Source organism: Nilaparvata lugens, chromosome 3, assembly GCF_014356525.2.
Source record: "Nilaparvata lugens isolate BPH chromosome 3, ASM1435652v1, whole genome shotgun sequence".
Lineage (NCBI taxonomy): Eukaryota > Metazoa > Arthropoda > Insecta > Hemiptera > Delphacidae > Nilaparvata > Nilaparvata lugens.
Genome location: NC_052506.1, coordinates 28,676,912 through 28,694,657, shown reverse-complemented (window position 1 = coordinate 28,694,657; position 17,746 = coordinate 28,676,912). Strand labels below are relative to the sequence as shown.

Sequence of the window (17,746 nt, the reverse complement as noted above, 5' to 3'; positions counted from 1 at the left end):
AGAATACTATAAGATATAAGCCCAGAAGTTTTGTGAATCGAAATTATTATCTAAAAGGAATCATTTGTGAGAATCATGAAATGTGTGTAGTTAGGTTGGCGGCCCTGCAAGCAGCGAATTTAAAAATATTATGTTTTAAGTGTTATCAGGAGGAGTGTGTTTAGAAGTTTATATTTATGATATTTTATGTGTGTTGAGGAGGAGAATTTGTTATTGTATTTGATAAAGGTATAAAGGAGATGCAGCAAATATGTCTGCGAACTGTGATAGAAGTATGAGAGTATAATTTATAATTAAAGTATAGTGTATATCGATGTATTGAAGGGTGGGTTTTCATTAAAAACATTGTGATTCTCAAATATTTTGAATTCAAACCCAGGGGCGCGTGTAAAGTATTAAATTTGGGTAGATAAAGATCCCTAACTGAAATAGTAATAGGTCTGAAAATAAAGTAACTGGCTAATATCGCCAAATAGATAATAACTAAGATTAGATAGCATCAGCTTGTTCTGGCTAAATGGTACAAAAACCTAAAAAGGATTTGAAGGAATTTTATTGCTCATAAATAGATTATTATAAAATATTTGAAGATTGAGGTTATGTACATGTATTCACGGATCGGTGACCTAGAGATCGATCAAACCGAGAAACGTAGAATCTGACCAAAACCCCTTGGCAGAGCTTTATTGCAATCAGATGGTGTGCAATGTGAAAAAACATCTGATCACGTGGCTAATTATTAGGTAGCATGGAATTAATATTAATGTATAGAATATTAGCTAGCATGTAAAGAGCATAAATAAAAAACCAAATAAAAATAATTTAATGTATTCAGGAAATAAGAGGTACCAGGCGCATGAATACCGAATAAAATTTGCATGCACCAATAGTAAAACGGCAGTTAATAGGCGGCAACTGTAGGCCAATTCAAAAATATTTCTATATATTTATATAAATGTACTAGATTTTGTGTTAAAACTTTGTATAGTCTATGTTATCGATATGGCTCGAATGCAAAGAAATTATTAACCATACAATCTAAGCAATATTTTGGCATTTTTTGTAAGATCTATTTGAACCTAATGGCGGAGGACTAAGATATTTAAATTTTATGCTAATTTGAAAGTCGGAAATATGATCTGTAAAACTTGAGAAAGGAGAACCAGCACTCGCCAACCAAATGCCACCAGGAGAGGACCCCAAATATTTTAGAGCGTAGTACCTTGATAATGATTTTGTAAAAGTTAAAGTTAAAGTAAATTATTAAATTTCTTAAAAGACTTCGTGATGCTATTGTGAAGCAGAAGTCATTTTCATTTTTAATTAAATTTATAACCCCTTGGAGGAGACGATTCCGGCTACCATATTCCCGGACCACATGGAGTTGGATCGACATCGGCGGCTTACAAGAAGATTTTCGACACGTGAGTGATAAATTTGAATTAGTGATGGGCGCCCTAGTGCTTCGAATTAATCTGATGATCAAAGCTAGCTCGTCGAAAGGGTTTTTATTATAAATTAAGAAATTAATAAGAGTAATACTTGCGCAAGTAAAATTAGTATTAAAGGTATTTTGTTAAAAGAAAAAAGATAGATCAATATTTCAGAAATTTCTATTAAATCAAAGAAGTACAAAATCTAGGCTATTAAAACATATGCATATGATATTTAATTTTTTGCAATACATTTTGCGATAGTTTATTATAGCTCTAATTCACTAGATGAATGGCTCTACCTATTCCGTCAGGTGCCGAATCTTGCACCCTGAGATAAAAATATATATTCGATACAAAGAAATCTACTAAGTACTAGAGATTTTAATATATATATATTTGGATTATTAGTGGCTAATTTATCAAACTGATCTTAAAGCATACATTTTTAATTGAATTGTCCAAGTCGACAAGTATTAGCAAGCGCATATCGCAGCTACATGCAAAAGAATGCATATGATTTTAAGATAAAGGCACATGGTAATGATTCGTGCCATAAATCTAGAATATAAAGTTTAGCCTGTGATATTTTATTGATTTCAATTATTGTTCTATTTTATATTATATTTTTTATCGCTCTTTATATATTTTTTTGCCTCGATTTATTTTTTGCATTATTTGTGTAATATATGTATGAAACGTTTATGGTGTGCAATTTATTTATTATCCCTCAACACTATTGTATAAGGAACTCAAAAAACTAGTCACCTAAAATAAGATGAAATTGACAGAAGATTTTATTCACCTTTTTTGCGCCACTTTGTCATTTTAAATTTTGACTTAATTGGATGATTTGTGGCGACTTCTTACTTTTGACTCAAGGTAAAAATCGTTGTCCGTCTGTTTGTATGTTTGTCCGTACGTTCTACATTAACTTTCAAAATCGTTTATCAGTCTGCTTCAAATAACTACAATTTTTCTATTAGTTTATAATAGCTGATGCTATTCGGGAGCTATTACACAGACTGTCCTTTATGCGCCGACACATGATTTCAGCCTAATAATATACAACATAATTTACTTTTACATCAACTTGCTTTCGTTAGTCTGCCTGTCTTTTGTCTGTCTGTAACATACGCTTAATTAATTACTGCTTGTGATAGCAGTTGCTATGACATTAGTATTATTAGTTTAGGGATTTTGAATTTTGATTCTTAATTAGTATGTGATTAAATTGGATGCGTGCATGTGCAATTGCACGATTGGTTATGCTCATGACCAAACTTGCAGATGAGAAACAAAATCTGGAAAGAGCAATAGGATCTCCCACATTGAACGCTTGCACCTGCCGGTTGCATTCAATGTGGGCAGGTACATGCATGTGTTTCAATGCTACTTTTCAAATTTTGTTTTTTTTCGGCTCATATATGATTCGACGTGCACTTGCACATACACGCATTCAATGTAATCACACCTTTATTGAAGGTGGGTTTTCGTTTGAGCGTAAATCTCATCATCGATCACAACAGGGGGTGGATCTCAGATTGGCTAGATTTCAATCTGTCTAAATAACCGGAAAGGTTCTGTTTAATTTTTTTTTAAAGGGGGAGGTTAGGTTTTTAAATTTAAATGGCAACATGTTGATATTATTCATAATGTTTTGGTAATAATTATCATAGATAATAAACACAAATAATGTGTTCTCCAACCCAGGGGGTCACTAGTATATAAATGTTTTTCTTTCAAAGTTCTTGCTCATCCTCACCCACCTATTGTATGAAACCAGCTCTAGCATGATATATTGTGAAACATTTATCCAGTTGGTTTGAAAAGGATCTAGAATGCTAGAGGTGCAATAACAAACTCTAAAATGAACTTCGAAATTTATTTTAACAATTTTCACTGTTTTTGGAATTTCAAAGAATAACTAAAAATTCTTATTCAAATTGATTGTAATCGATATTATTATGTCTTTGGATATTGGAAAAAAATATTCTTTTATTTTTTCTAGGTGCTCAGTGGTAACACTTTACAGTGCCTTAGAACCGTCAGTATTCAGCCTTCAAAGCCTGCTTCAAGTAAGTGGTGGAGTTCTTCTGTTATTAGTTATTACATTTTATAGTTTTGTTTGTAAAATTGTGCTTGCAAACCCATTTGTGAAATAAGCTTTATGGAGGAAGCTCTATGGAGGAAGTGTGAATATTTCTGGCTGTACTAAGTACTACTATAGTGAGAAGCAGGTTATAAATTCAGCATCTGAAAGCATTGTTTTGCTATCTTTGTCTGTCATTAGACAAAACCATTTGCTCTATCCTTTTTCATCCTTGCACCGTTGCCAAATCGATACCAGGTGATGAAGAAAGAATGTAACTACCAAAATGTTTCGTCTCAATTATGAAAATGTATTATCAAATCATAGAAAAATACATTTTCTTGACGGATAAAATATATGTAAGATATTCAATTCAATTTTATTTATCAAGTTATGCATCGTATATAATACAATATTAACACAGGTCATAAACATCACATCAAACAATATACATCATCATAAATACATTACAATTATTGTCACCACAATATACATATAATATAGTCTAAATAAATAAAAACAAAAATAAGTTGATATCACAGATAGAATTGATCATTATGGCCTGCTGTCATTGGTAGGCGATTTTAGTGTCTTTGATCTGGATGGCCACAGTGGAATTATTTTTGGGAACTGTTTGGTAATATTGTTGCTTCATAGTCCATATCATTTTAGTTTATACTATTGGTGTTTCCAGTTTAATCGCTCTTATTCCTACAATAGGTTCATGCCAACAGTTGCTCTACTAACATAATTATCTTCATTATCTTTACATAATATATTAGTGTTTTTAACTGTAAGTTTCATGTATGCAAAGTTTCCCATTATTCTTCTTTCTTTGTTTCTTTTTTATTTTCTTCTTGAATAGTTACATACTTCTTTCTTTTTCTTTTATATGCTACTATAAATTTCATATTTGAAAGATTTTCTACTATTTTGTTAGTATCTTGTTTTCAGTTTTTTCCTTAAACTCAATAGTATATTAGTTAAGTTATTCTATTTTCATTTTAATGTATTGTTTTTCAAATTGTATGCTCAATGTGCGTTATGAGGGCAATAATGGGATTTAGTTCCTGGTGCCCTCAAATATGTATATTTTCAAATAAATAATTAAAATTAATAAATTATTATAATAATTAACTATATCTATAAAACTATCTAGATATAACTATCAATACCAGATCTGATTTACTGGGATAATTTGAATCACTGCTATCTGCTATAGAAGGCGGTTTAAAAGGAAATGTGGCAACACCGCCGGACTATCATTTCTACTGACTAAAACTACTGACTACTGAATCTCACTATAGTAGCCTCAACATTGTCTCGAACACTTATTGTACTGGCCTAAACATATTAGAAAGAAATGCAGAAAAGTAAAAAAGACTGATGAAAAATGAATTGCTCACTTTCTTTAAATGCCTCTTTCATAAATAGATAAATAATAGAGTTGACAAGTAAAATGCTTCCCAATAAAAATTAGGTGCAAAATTTTCAACTTGTAATAATGAATCAATGACCTTTGAACACAAACACATATTTATTGGTTATTGTTCTGTGTGTCATAAATAGTGCTTATAAACACACATGTACGTACAGTCATGTATGCAAGCTACAGTGAAACTTGTAAACTGCATAGCTTTAAATATAGTTTATAAATAATTAGAATTTATTTCTGTTTATTTCGTACCGTGTATGATAGTCTTCTTGAAAAAATATCCAAACAAGTGACTCAGTGACTAGCATTTAGAACAAAAATGATTTACGATTTTGATCAACTCATTTTGAGGCTCAAGTAGCTTAGGCTACATTACATTCATAGTTTCAAATTGAATAAATTGTCGTGGTTTTGTGCGACTCTTGAGAGAATTTGATTCTCTCCCGGGGTATCAGTATATTTTTTATTAAAATATGATTAATGATGGAATTTAGTAAAAAATTTAGTTAAAAAGTTATAGTTGAATATTACAGAGTGATTCAGATTGAATGTCCCAATTTGAAACAATCGTATTATATCCTATTTATTTTTAAAAACGTTGCAGACAAAACAATTTCTCATCAAATTACTCACAGATGCATCAAGTTTATGATTTGTATCATAAGTGCTCTATTGGCCCTTGAAAAAAGTACGGTCCATACACCATGGTTTGTGCAAATGCACAAAGAACGTTCACTTGAGCGAATAGCGATGAGGTGAATTTTGATGTAAGCGGTTAAGTTAATCGACATAATGTTCGTATATGGGAAACCGAAACAGTGCATCATGAACAGTGGAGCATGAACTCGATAAGAGTGGCCTTAGTCTAGTGGATTAGATGCTGGTTTAATAATTCAGAGGCCTGGGTTCGAATCCTCGCCCGGACAATATATTTTTCTCGGGCCACTCACATGTTTCGGATGGATATGCTAAGCCGTCGGTCTCGGCTGCCTAAAAACAGTCGTTAGGTCATATCAGAGGCCCTGGAATTAATCAGGTGCGACCTGAAAACTCTGACTCCAGACCTGAGCCAGCCCCAGGTTATTCGATATTAACGATGATTTAGTTACGATATTCGCTTAAGTGAACGTTTTCTATGCATTTCCACAAACCATGGTGTATGGGCCCTACTTTTTTGTATATTTCTTCCGAGCCTCAAAAAGATTAGACATAGAATACTTCTAATACACCAACATAAACTTGATGCTTCTGTGAGTAATTTGATGTGAAATTAGTTTGTGTGCACCGTGCACCGCTTTAATAGGTATGATTGTTTGGACTTGTGTCTTTATGGTGCATCTTCGTTTGTGCAGTCGACGACGACAAGCATTGTTGACATTCATATTGTCCAAATTTCAAGTGTGCTAAAACATACATTACTGGTAGTTTGCACAGTTACTCCTGTGACTCATAATAATTTATTCACAATAACAAAAGTAGAATTATTTCTGAATTGGAAATTGTTCCGAATATATACCATATATATATAGTTACTTTAATTAACTATATAGTATAGACTAAGTTACTTTATAATTACAATGAACTTGAAAATTGGAAATACTTTAGAACTCTCGTGAGCTGTACGCAAAAATGTGTTTCATTTCAATTGTAGAAGTAAAAATATTGTATTTGTTCGATAGCGGTCAAGCGTTCTGAGCTCTACGGTCCATGTTCTTATGTCAAAATGGCATCGGTAAATAAAGTACAAGCGAATTCAGTTGCATTTCTCAATGAAGAAAAATTTAAAGAAAATAAGATACTATCAGACCCAGAACTCTAGCTCCTGTATCAATTATATTATAAGCGTCTCTCTATCTCTTTGTCTCAATAATAAACTTTATTTTTCATGTATTCAATTTCTTAGAACGCAATATTAAATTTGTATAATATAGTAATTTATTGAAATTTGATAATCGTTTATACTTTGATTTTAATGAATACATTTATTGCGCTTGTTTTGCAGAGACCCAACTTGTTACGATTCCAATACAAACGCCCAGCGGAATAAAGGTAAATTTGTTAAGCAATATAAAATGCTTGACTAGTATATTTTATTACAGATAGAAAATATTAAAATATATAACACAAACCATCAACAACAATAACATTAGCTCTGCTTCTCAATCAATAGAATAGAACAATATTTACTACATGTTAAATAAAATAATGTTGATTAAATCACTTGAAGGATATCTCGTATTCGAATAAATTGCCAGTTTGAAATGAGTTCTATTTTATTTTGTTTAAAAATATATTCTATTCGAAGTTACAGTATACCGTTGCTGGCAAATAGTTATACTATATTCAAAATAAATAAATATTACATAAAGATAGTTGGTAAGTATCAAAAATAAATGCAAAATAAATGAATACAGGCTTTGAATTTTCAATTGGTTATTTCACACATTAGGTTATTACTTTGCCTCTTAAATTATTAAACTATGATGTTTATTTTTGCAGGTCATACAGAATGCAAGTCAACAGAAAGGAAATTATATTTCTCCGATTTTGGACCATACTGGCGCTCGTAAACGTCAAGAATTAGAAAATTTGCTCACACCAGAATTGTAAGTTTTTCAACAACAGTTCTATTTTCAAACTGAATACAGTACAATTCATTGGCGGAGTAAAATCGCTTTTCAATCTCCCCATAAACTCAGACTAAGCTATTAACTCGAAAATTCTAAGTAAAAACTTATATGTCATTTTTTATCCTACTTCAAAAAAATTTTAACGACCACCATTCTTCTTCAATTGTAGTCACAGCATAGATTACTAGTCTATCGTTTATAATGTGATATTTGATGTACTGTTACTGTTCCAGAATGTTTCAAAAGTTTACAACAATTTCACGGACTGTAAAAAACACCAACTTTTTCTGAATTTGTGTATACCGATATGTTGAAGGAACTGAAAGCCCTTTTTTGCAATACTTCTCATTACTTCTCATCGATGATATATAAAAATGCCATCTTCAATAGTCCATATTGGCTCATATTATAATCCATATAATAATCTCATCAATGCTACCATATGGGCCTTGAACCATTATGATGTATTGTAACCAATCATGGCATTTTACAGTAAAAGACGTAGAACAGAAAAAGGCGGGAAAGGACTCAGACACTTCTCAATGAAAGTTTGTGAAAAAGTGAGGAAAAAGGGGACCACTTCTTACAATGAAGTTGCTGATGAGTTGGTCGAAGAATTCACAAATCCGCATATCATGACCTCTCATGAACAGGTGAGTAATGAATTAGTCATTTATTAATGTGTAATCAATTGATATTAGATGTAGGCCTATGAAATATTGAAATTTATAATTAAAAATGGTGAAGGTCATGTCAGTTTGAAGGATCTTTTAGAAAAAGCAATGTATCTACATGTTTTCCTGGATATATTTCAGTCACTTTATACATTGGTGCTTGCAATATATTGTAGTTCTGATTTTTAAATATATTTTCGGATACATAAGAGAAGTCCAGAACCATTTATTCATGCAAAATTACCTAGTGCTAGATAAAGAGTGGTCCAAAAACCTCGTTTTTTCTGTACATTTTCCGGTTTCCGCCAAAATCCAGTCATCGGACAGAAAAATTCGTACTCGCATTTTTCTAGATTATGAAGTTTTGAATAAAATTAAATCATCTTGGATAAGTACTGAGTTAAAATTTTTCAAAAATGTGTAAAATTTTTAATAAAATAATCAAATTTGCTAAATTTCAGTTTTTAATCAACAAAATCTTCCAATTGTAAGTTTTTGCTCCACAATCTGAGACCAGGTAGAGCGCTCTATCTCATACATTTTAATATATAGATTATATATGGGATATATCTCTTATTATAGATTATATATCATATAGATTTCCGGGTACCCCTGCTAACAATGCTCCTTGTATTTTGAAAAACACCTCATTTTTAACTTCAATCATCATCACCAACTTTCATTGTCCTCAGATTGAGATTTCGCACAATGATGCAAATTCATAAGATCATGTTCTATGAGAATAATCCGTTCGAGCTTAGATGCACTTTATTTTAGTATTTATTTTTGGAGAGACGCGCATGAGGACACCTCAAGGATGAAATTTTCAAACACTTATTTCTTTTTTACACAATTATTGGATCTCCTTGTACTACAGCTCATTGAAATGAGATGAAATGAACAAACAGCCATGTGCTGAGAGGGAGTTGAACCTATGACTTCTCCGACTACAGTTTATTAAATTTGGATAGCAGCTGTTCGGACTCTCCAATTTCAATTGAGTTAAAGTTTACAAGTGTAAAATTTATATTGCAGCTTATAACTTTATCCATAGGATTCAGTTTGTCAACCATACTAAAAGTTTGTGAGACATGTCTCTACAGACATTTTGTGTCATCGACGAAAGGCTTCAAACGAAAGGCTTTGAGGTTAGGTTTTTGTATGCTCGATTGTTGTTGTTATACAAATACGGATAAAATAAGCTGAACATGACCTGATGAAAAGCAAAAATTTTTTGGCGTATAGGTCTGTAAGCACCTCAAGGTGAACTTTTCCGTTTTATGATCTTATGAAAAATTCCAATGACATTTCTCTTCTGGAGTCCTCACTTCTATGTGTGTCACATGATCATCTACTGTTTATTTTTCAGTATGACCAAAAAAATATCAGAAGAAGGGTGTACGATGCACTCAACGTTCTGATGGCCATGAATATTATTTCAAAGGAGAAGAAAGAGATCAAATGGTTAGGTTTGCCAACAAACTCGGTGCAGGAATGCCGTAACCTTCTCAGGGAAAAGAAACAGATCTCAGAAAGAATCAAAAGCAAAACACAGCGCCTTCATGATCTCTTATTACAAGTGAGTTACGTTATAATTTCCAGTCCATTTTAATAGCAAAAAATTGTAACTTGATTAGTGTTTGAGATTGAATATAATTTAAATAGTATTATATTCATGAATCCGATATCATATAACGTGACAACAGTGTACATTTGTACGTGCATAGAAATAACTTTCATTACATTAATAGTGCAAAGTACTTGAGCCCAGTAAATGAAAACCAGAAAATTGAATTTGCTCTTGAACATTTTTGTTCAACGTTTTATAAAAAATCGATGTGAGTTTTTTGATAACAAATATAAATCGAACTACAGGATCCACAGGATCAGATGCATCATTTTGAAATTTATTGAATTATATTTTGAAAGAAACTTACGTTATTTAGCTCAGTCCTAATCTTAAGTTACTAATTCCATCTTCGTATTACTATTTAATTGATAAATAATAACTAACTTTTCTATTTCAGCAAATTTCTTTCAAAAAACTCGTGGAACGTAACACAGAGTACGAGAAGCTTCATGGCATGCCAAGTCACAACTCAGCCATCCAACTGCCCTTCATAATAGTCAACACTAGCAGAAAAACCATTATAGATTGTAGTATTTCAGATGACAAGTAAGTGAATGATTCTTTCAATCTTAATGTTCTGCAGTGTCATATTTTCAACTGCAGGATAGAAATGTAGAGCAATTTAAGTCTGTGACATGACTCATCTATTTATGCAATTGCCACTGAGTCTGATGAGACCCACAGTGGTTCAAAAACAAAATAGCACTGTACATAAATAAACATAATGTAGAACTATAGTGTAACAAAGAAGTACAGTAATAACGTGGATTACAGTGAAAACATGACAAAAAGATAGAAAATATAATATAGAAAAAATATAATATTGTGGAACGAAATAATAGTTATGCAGTTAGTGATATTTTTGCAAAATGCAAAACTTTATTTTTTTTGTTTCTATACTTATAAAATTCTCAACTGACTCACTCACTGATCACAATTTCTGAAAAACCAATATTATTATTATTTTTATTAGCGTATGGCTTTGAATGGCTTGGGCCTCCCCAAGGGTAGGTAGTTCCACCTCGCCGTATATAGTCCAAAGTTCCCAAATGGGAAACCGGACACTAAGGTTATAGTGAGCACAATACTTTAAATTTACACTTTTCACTTCGGAATAAAGTTCATTTTGATGTTAAAAAGTCCAAACATATACATAACCGAAACAGATACAAAACCGAAACAAAACACAAAACCACTATGCCAAATTTAGAAAATATTGAATTTAGACAATGAAAAACCAGGATGGATTGCAAAAAAAAACTTGTAATATAGTTTCCTCGTTGGTCCTAGGTGCTCACTAAGAAATATTTTGAAAATTGTTCCCTCAAGGAAATTGTTGCATCGAACAATCCCTCAGGGATAAAAAGCAGTATTTTCACTCTAGATATATAAATAACTATTATTGAAGAATAATTTGATTGGGCACTGCTGCTTCAATTAGAGCTATCCCCAGGATTATAGATAATTTATTGAATCTCAATTTTTCAAAATGTTATGACTGGAGTTGCTTTTATCGATCAATTAATCCTATTCTTGTACAACAAAATATAAGTTGTTGCTCTTTTAATTTCTCATACATTTTATATGAAAATTATTCTTATTGTTTTTCAGAACCGAGTATCAATTTGTCTTCACTGATCATTTTCAAATTCATGATGACATGGAGGTTCTAAAACGAATGGGACTTGTGATGGGTGAGAATAGTTTTACTGTACACTTTTTTCATCAGAAGTAGTTTATAAAGTTTTGCATCTAAATGGACTGTTCTTACATCCAACTATTAAGATAGGTTATAAATTGATATAGCAATTTTTAACATTGACTATTTGAACGAGCGTTAGCGGGATCCAAATATTACAATAAAACAGTTCATGAGCGAGTTCTCCAACCCAGGGGGTCACTAGTTTAACGAGCGTTAACGAGTTCTCACTTTTGCCTCTCTGAAGTCGTCCGTCTGTTGTTCTACAATAACGTTAGAAAGAATTGATCAATCAGCTTCAAATTTTGAACACGTATTATTCGAACCTTTTTACAGGCCAAGCTCGTTGAACAAGAAAATTGACTCACTCCTCCAGGATATGAAAATAACATTGAAAGTGCATAAAAATGTGTTGTGATTTATCATTCAGTCATCTTAAGAATTCATTGCATGCAATTACTACAGTTTTTTCATTCATTCATTCATAAATCAGATAAGGCTATTTGGGAGCTATCACACAGAATGTCCTTCATGCGCTTACACATGATTTCAGCTGGTTAATATACCACGTAATTTACTACTTTTACATCAATAAACTGATACGGTTTGAGATATCAATCTGCGGTTTTCGTCATTCTATTACTCTCTTGGAACTCTTTATTGAAATTGTATCACATGATCACCTTCTCATTTAAAAAAATGAATTTTGATTCATATGAGGGTCAAAGATGTTGAAACGAGAAGGTAATTTTTAGTTGGAAATATTTAGTTGTTTCCATAATTTTTATCAATTCCATAATTTTCACTGTGTAATTAAAAGTTGCTGGTTTCAAAGATTACAATAAAACAGTTCATGAGTGAGTTCTCCAACCCAGGGGTCACTAGTTATACACCGTTTTTCTGGTGGTGCCTGTACCATAAATTTTGCGATTTTTATGAAAATTTAGAGGATTTATGTAGGTTTTACATTGATTCAAAAATTAGAAAAACTGAGAAATTCAGTTTGTAATAATCGAAAGGTGGTCACTTCCTCTCGTTGCATGAGCCAAATTAGAGGGCTCTCAGACCAAGTCTAGACCAGGCTGGACTCTTCTTTCGGCGGCCAATTCAAACCGTAGTGAAAGATGGATTAGGAAATAATTTTAATAAAACATGATACTTTTGTTCACAATTCTACCATTTTTTGATTCGTCTTGAAGCGTAATAATGATAGCTGGATTTCTATTTACGTGTGAAAAGCTTTACTGCTCTCATCAATTTTATATTATTTTGCAGGTTTGGACAAGGGAAAATGCTCAGATGAAGATTTAGAGAAAGCTAAATCCATGGTTCCAAAAGCTCTGGAGAAATACATCATACGTGAGTATAAAATTCTAACTTTTCCACAAAACTATTTGCAAATTATTATGTCATTTCTTTTACAAACTGTCAAATCAGTCCTGTATATGAATGACCTTACTTACCAAGATACAGCATAAGTTGTGTTATTGAGCCAATCTTGGTTCTCATGAAATCGCTAAATCGATGCAGCTGCATCCAAATCTACTGCAGTTAACATTTCAGTGGAAACAAATATTCTGAAGAGTATTCCAATTGGAATAGAACAATCAGGTTTTTACTTTCCTTGCCCTATTACCATACGTAAGGAAAGTATTGCTTTCTGAAAAAAATTAAGGTACCCCAATTTCTAAATTTCTATACGTTTCAAGGTCCCCTGAGTCCAAAAAAGTGGTTTTTGGGTATTGGTCTGTATGTGTGTGTGTGTATGAGTGTATGTGCGTCTGTGTACACGATATCTCATCTCCCAATTAACGGAATGACTTGACATTTGGAACTTAAGGTCCTTACACTATAAGGATCCGACACGAAAAATTTCGATCAAATGCAATTCAAGATGGCGGCTAAAATGGCGAAAATGTTGTCAAAAACAGGGGTTTTCGCGATTTTCTCAAAAACGGCTCCAACGATTTTGATCAAATTTATATCTGAAATAGTCATTGATAAGCTCTATCAACTGACACAAGTCACATATTTGTGAAAATTCCAGGAGCTCCGCCCCATCTATGCAAAGTTTGATTTTAGATTCCTAATTATCAGGCTTCAGATACAATTAAAACAAAAAATTTCAAGTGGAAAAGATTGAGCATACAAATCTCTACAATTAATGTTCAGTAACATTTTCACCTAAAATTTAAAATGAGCTCGAAATTAGAGAAAATGTTATCATTTCAATTGCAAACTGTTGGCAACTGTTGATTCTATTAGATCATTCACTATGAAGAGATAGCAGATCTCGTGTGTATCGAGCGTTATAGTCCTGTCACCAGCTGACTCAGATCTTTGAATAGTAAACTAGTATGCGCGGGAACACTAGCGTAAGGTGATAAATTTTCATAACGGTAAGGAAAGTTGTGTGAGTGCGCCACACCAGATTTTTACTGTATTTCAATCATTTTTTAATTTCCAGAATTCTTTATTCGCGAACCTGAATAGGTTGAAATAAAATGCATTGAGAATTAGTTTTTCTGCAAACCTTGCCTGCTGACAGCTTAATCTATCAAATTTAGAAAAGATTTTTCTCATACACAAAAAATCTGTCAGATGCCTTGCTTGACTTGCTGGAGCTCAGGGTATTCAGGGTATAAGTCAGGGTATTCTGACTTTGCCTTGCATCTATATTTATCAACTACTCTTGCGAAGAAATTGATAGTGTTATGGATGAGGCCTTTAGAAGGATGGCAGGAGGCGAGGGGTTTCTAGTAAACAACACAGAGGAGGCAGGGGGGGCTTCTTGATCGTTCTAGATCATTCCCGTGAGTTCATCTTGGTGCAGGGAGACGTCGACCAATGACAAGCGCGTTCCAGAACCTTCGAAACACTTTGATTGGTCGAAATTTCTGTAATATAAATGGCGCGTGTTGCAGCCGGCGAGTTGAGTTGAGAAACTACAGTGGAGTGTTGGCGTCTTCTCATCGTGACAGATATTAAAGTGATAATAGACTTTTGTAGTTGTTTTAACAGTCATTATTCTTGGTGACAGTTATTCTTATACAGTTCTTATACTAGTAACGTAAGCTTGTGATAATTCTGTGTAATTTATTAGGTAGTGATCAGTTTATAGTTTTTCTAGTTTACTTCTGTGTGTTATAGTGTTGTAATAAATCTAATCAGTATAATTCACCTCAGTGTTTTATCAGTGTAAGAACCTACAACAATAGTGAAGAAATGTTTTCAACAAACACATAGGTTCACCAATACAATTCCAGAGGCAAGGGGTATTTGTGTGTTGTCTCACATAGGTTAAGGCTTTTTGAGAAGAAGCCTTATGTGGGAATCAAGCTCTTTAATCACCCGACATTGCAATCAAGGGAAGAATTTGCAGATATTTCAAAATGGATGTCTTTTCTTTTTTTATTAAAGGGGAATTTTATAGTGTTAACGAATTGTTTGATAATGAAACTTAATCATATAAGAAAACTTACTAATTGTGTAATTATACTGTTATTATACATGATTGATTTTAGTGGCCTACTGTATAGCATACATGTTTTATGTTTTGATGAGTTTTATATTTTGATGATACAATTAACTTTTTGTGTAACAATGTGTAAATAAAGAATTTCATTTGATCAAGGCTACACTATCGGTAGAACATGCATGTTTATCATGCACACAAACAGGTTCATCAAGCATGTTTTGTCATCAGCGAGAGGCTTCTAGCATAAAATAAACAACCAATAACAATGAATAAACCACTGGAAAATTACAAATTATAATGATAGAAGAATAATTCAACCTGAAAAAGAGCAGCGAAGAACAACAAAAACTCCGAGATACAAAAACCTTACCTCAAAAAATGTTGGTAGTAGGAAATGTTAATTCATTACTTGTGTATGTTATGCTATTACAAAATATTCTATTGTCATTGAATATTTAATTTTCAGAGTTGGCTAAAAGAGAAGAGTCTGTTGATGGTGACGTGGACGAAGACGAGGCGAACTGTCTGATTGGTCTGTCGGCGGGCGGAGCGGGTCTGATTGCCGAGGAAGTGAGCCTGCAGCCATCAGACGTGTCCGGTCAGGTGTCGCCGTCCGACGTGTTCTCGCCGTCTGCTCACGACTACTCCGACGATGAGTCCGACCTGTCCAGTGACGTCGACGTCAATTAGCCCCAACCCACAACAATCTCATTTCTCTTAGCTGAACAGTTTAGTTATTTTACACGTTCTTCGGACTAAATCAAGTGAATTTATAATTACTTATTGTTTACTGCAAATATAATATGATATGGTATTTTGAAAAATAAATATTCGGTTTAAGTTTCCAAACTTGGAAAACATGCACGAGTAGAAAACTCGTTAGAAACAAGTTTTTATTGGAAGCTAATGAGAGACTTTTATCATGTATTTGATGTAGATTCATCTTTTTCTATTGTATACATTGACAATATTGTGAAAATATTCCTTTGACATGGAAAACTATTGATAACAGCTGTTGACTATGCAACTGTCTCATTACCATCGTAACTTCGGTTCCCAACATAGCAGACTTGAAATGCCCAGTTAATAGGGTATTGGCCTATTGGTCAATATCATCCATTCAACCACCAAAATATATTGAAAATTAGAAATAATATCCAACTGTTCCCTAACAGCTCTTTTATTCAGGGTCATCTCTCCTGGAAAAGTTGAAAACTTTATTCTGATTTTTCCAATAATCAATTCAGAAGAGTTTATATGGAAATAGTTCCATCCACTAGATATAGTAGATCTAGCAAATCAATCAAACCTATAAGGCCCACTTTGACATTTCAAAGTGTTATTTCATAAAAGCTTTAGGGTTGAAATAAGCCCAAGCACCTTTAATTTTTCCACCTCTTTCATTTAAAAATGTTTGAGTCGTTATATTCAATGATAGTATTGAGATACATTGTGTGAAAATACTACGATTTTGCCCTAGTAACACAAGCATAACTTGGTATGGAGCATGCATTTGCTGCTTACATTGGTCGAACAAAGAGAGTGACTATTGCCTGTATTGATAATAGTCTGTAGTCATAAAGCTAATAACTACTATTCACCTGTTTCAAGTTATCTTTAAACTTTATTCAAAGATGGCCATAAGTAGTTTTTCACATCAAAGGAGTGATATTGCTATGTCGATATTGATTTAGAATTTGTTTTATTATCTTACATAAATGATCTGTATCATTTTACATTTGAATGTATTTTCTCCATTATTAAGAGCACGTTTGGTTTTTCTGAAATCTGCTTAGAATAAATAGCTGATTTATTGTTAGCTGCTTGTATTTTTCGACATCTAAATACACGTATAGACTACTCTTCAAAGTAAATCATATATATGTTTAATTATATATTTTTTTCACATACTGGAGAGTGTAATATTTTATAGATTTTTTGTGAAAATGAAAATCAGTGAACGGTAATTCAGTTCAGTCGTGAACAATATGTTACACTATTAACATTTTCATTTAAAGGATTATTACAGTATACTACAATATTGCATTATTATATTATTGCAAAGGAATTGAATGCGAAAATCCTTTTTTTATTAATTGTAATCATTATTCTCAATAAAAATTTCTCTTTGGTGATATTTTGTCTTATTTTTTCATGGAGGAGTAGCTAGAAGTATGCAGATTATTAGGGTTTATACGTTTACTTGCAACCTACCACACACACTACATTTGGTTCCTTCTTCTATAATTCCTCAATAAAAAAACCTAAAACTATGTTAATGCTGATCAAACCCATTTTTTAAAATTTTCAATTCTGTCAACTTTTGCGCTTGTTAGCGTATATTACACGCAAAAAACTTTCTACAACAAAAAAGTTTACTTTACTGTATTGCTATGAAGCATATGATTGTTTCAATCATAGAAAGATAAAACAGGCTGATATCAGGATCAATTCACACAGGACGAAAGTCGGGCAGAGATCAGATAAGAGGCTGGTATAGCACGGAAACGCAGCATTTATGCAATGCAAAATAGCCGGGCAAAATTTTTCATAAAAATCTCGCATTTTCCACAGTTAAATACATGGCGTAGAACTGGCGTGCTCGTTCTTGTATGAGACTGCAAGGAGACTTGGCACGGGTGGGAAAGCGACTGCCTGCGTCACGTCTCTTCTGA

The 17,746-nt window shown here is 32.7% G+C and overlaps 1 protein-coding gene across 1 annotated transcript in view; it reads left to right on the top strand.

Annotated features, from left to right (window-relative positions):
• Nucleotides 1–17,208, top strand: part of LOC111055256 (transcription factor Dp-1) — a 52,494-nt gene extending 35,286 nt beyond the window's left edge. The window contains exons 3-11 of the mRNA XM_022342425.2: nucleotides 3,445–3,511; nucleotides 6,963–7,009; nucleotides 7,460–7,566; nucleotides 8,084–8,243; nucleotides 9,634–9,843; nucleotides 10,292–10,440; nucleotides 11,506–11,588; nucleotides 12,869–12,952; nucleotides 15,538–17,208. Of these exons, the coding sequence (XP_022198117.2) occupies nucleotides 3,445–3,511; nucleotides 6,963–7,009; nucleotides 7,460–7,566; nucleotides 8,084–8,243; nucleotides 9,634–9,843; nucleotides 10,292–10,440; nucleotides 11,506–11,588; nucleotides 12,869–12,952; nucleotides 15,538–15,761 (1,131 nt within the window). The 3' untranslated portion in view covers nucleotides 15,762–17,208. The remainder of the gene's footprint in view (nucleotides 1–3,444; nucleotides 3,512–6,962; nucleotides 7,010–7,459; nucleotides 7,567–8,083; nucleotides 8,244–9,633; nucleotides 9,844–10,291; nucleotides 10,441–11,505; nucleotides 11,589–12,868; nucleotides 12,953–15,537) is intronic.
• The last annotated feature ends 538 nt before the right edge of the window (nucleotides 17,209–17,746 follow it).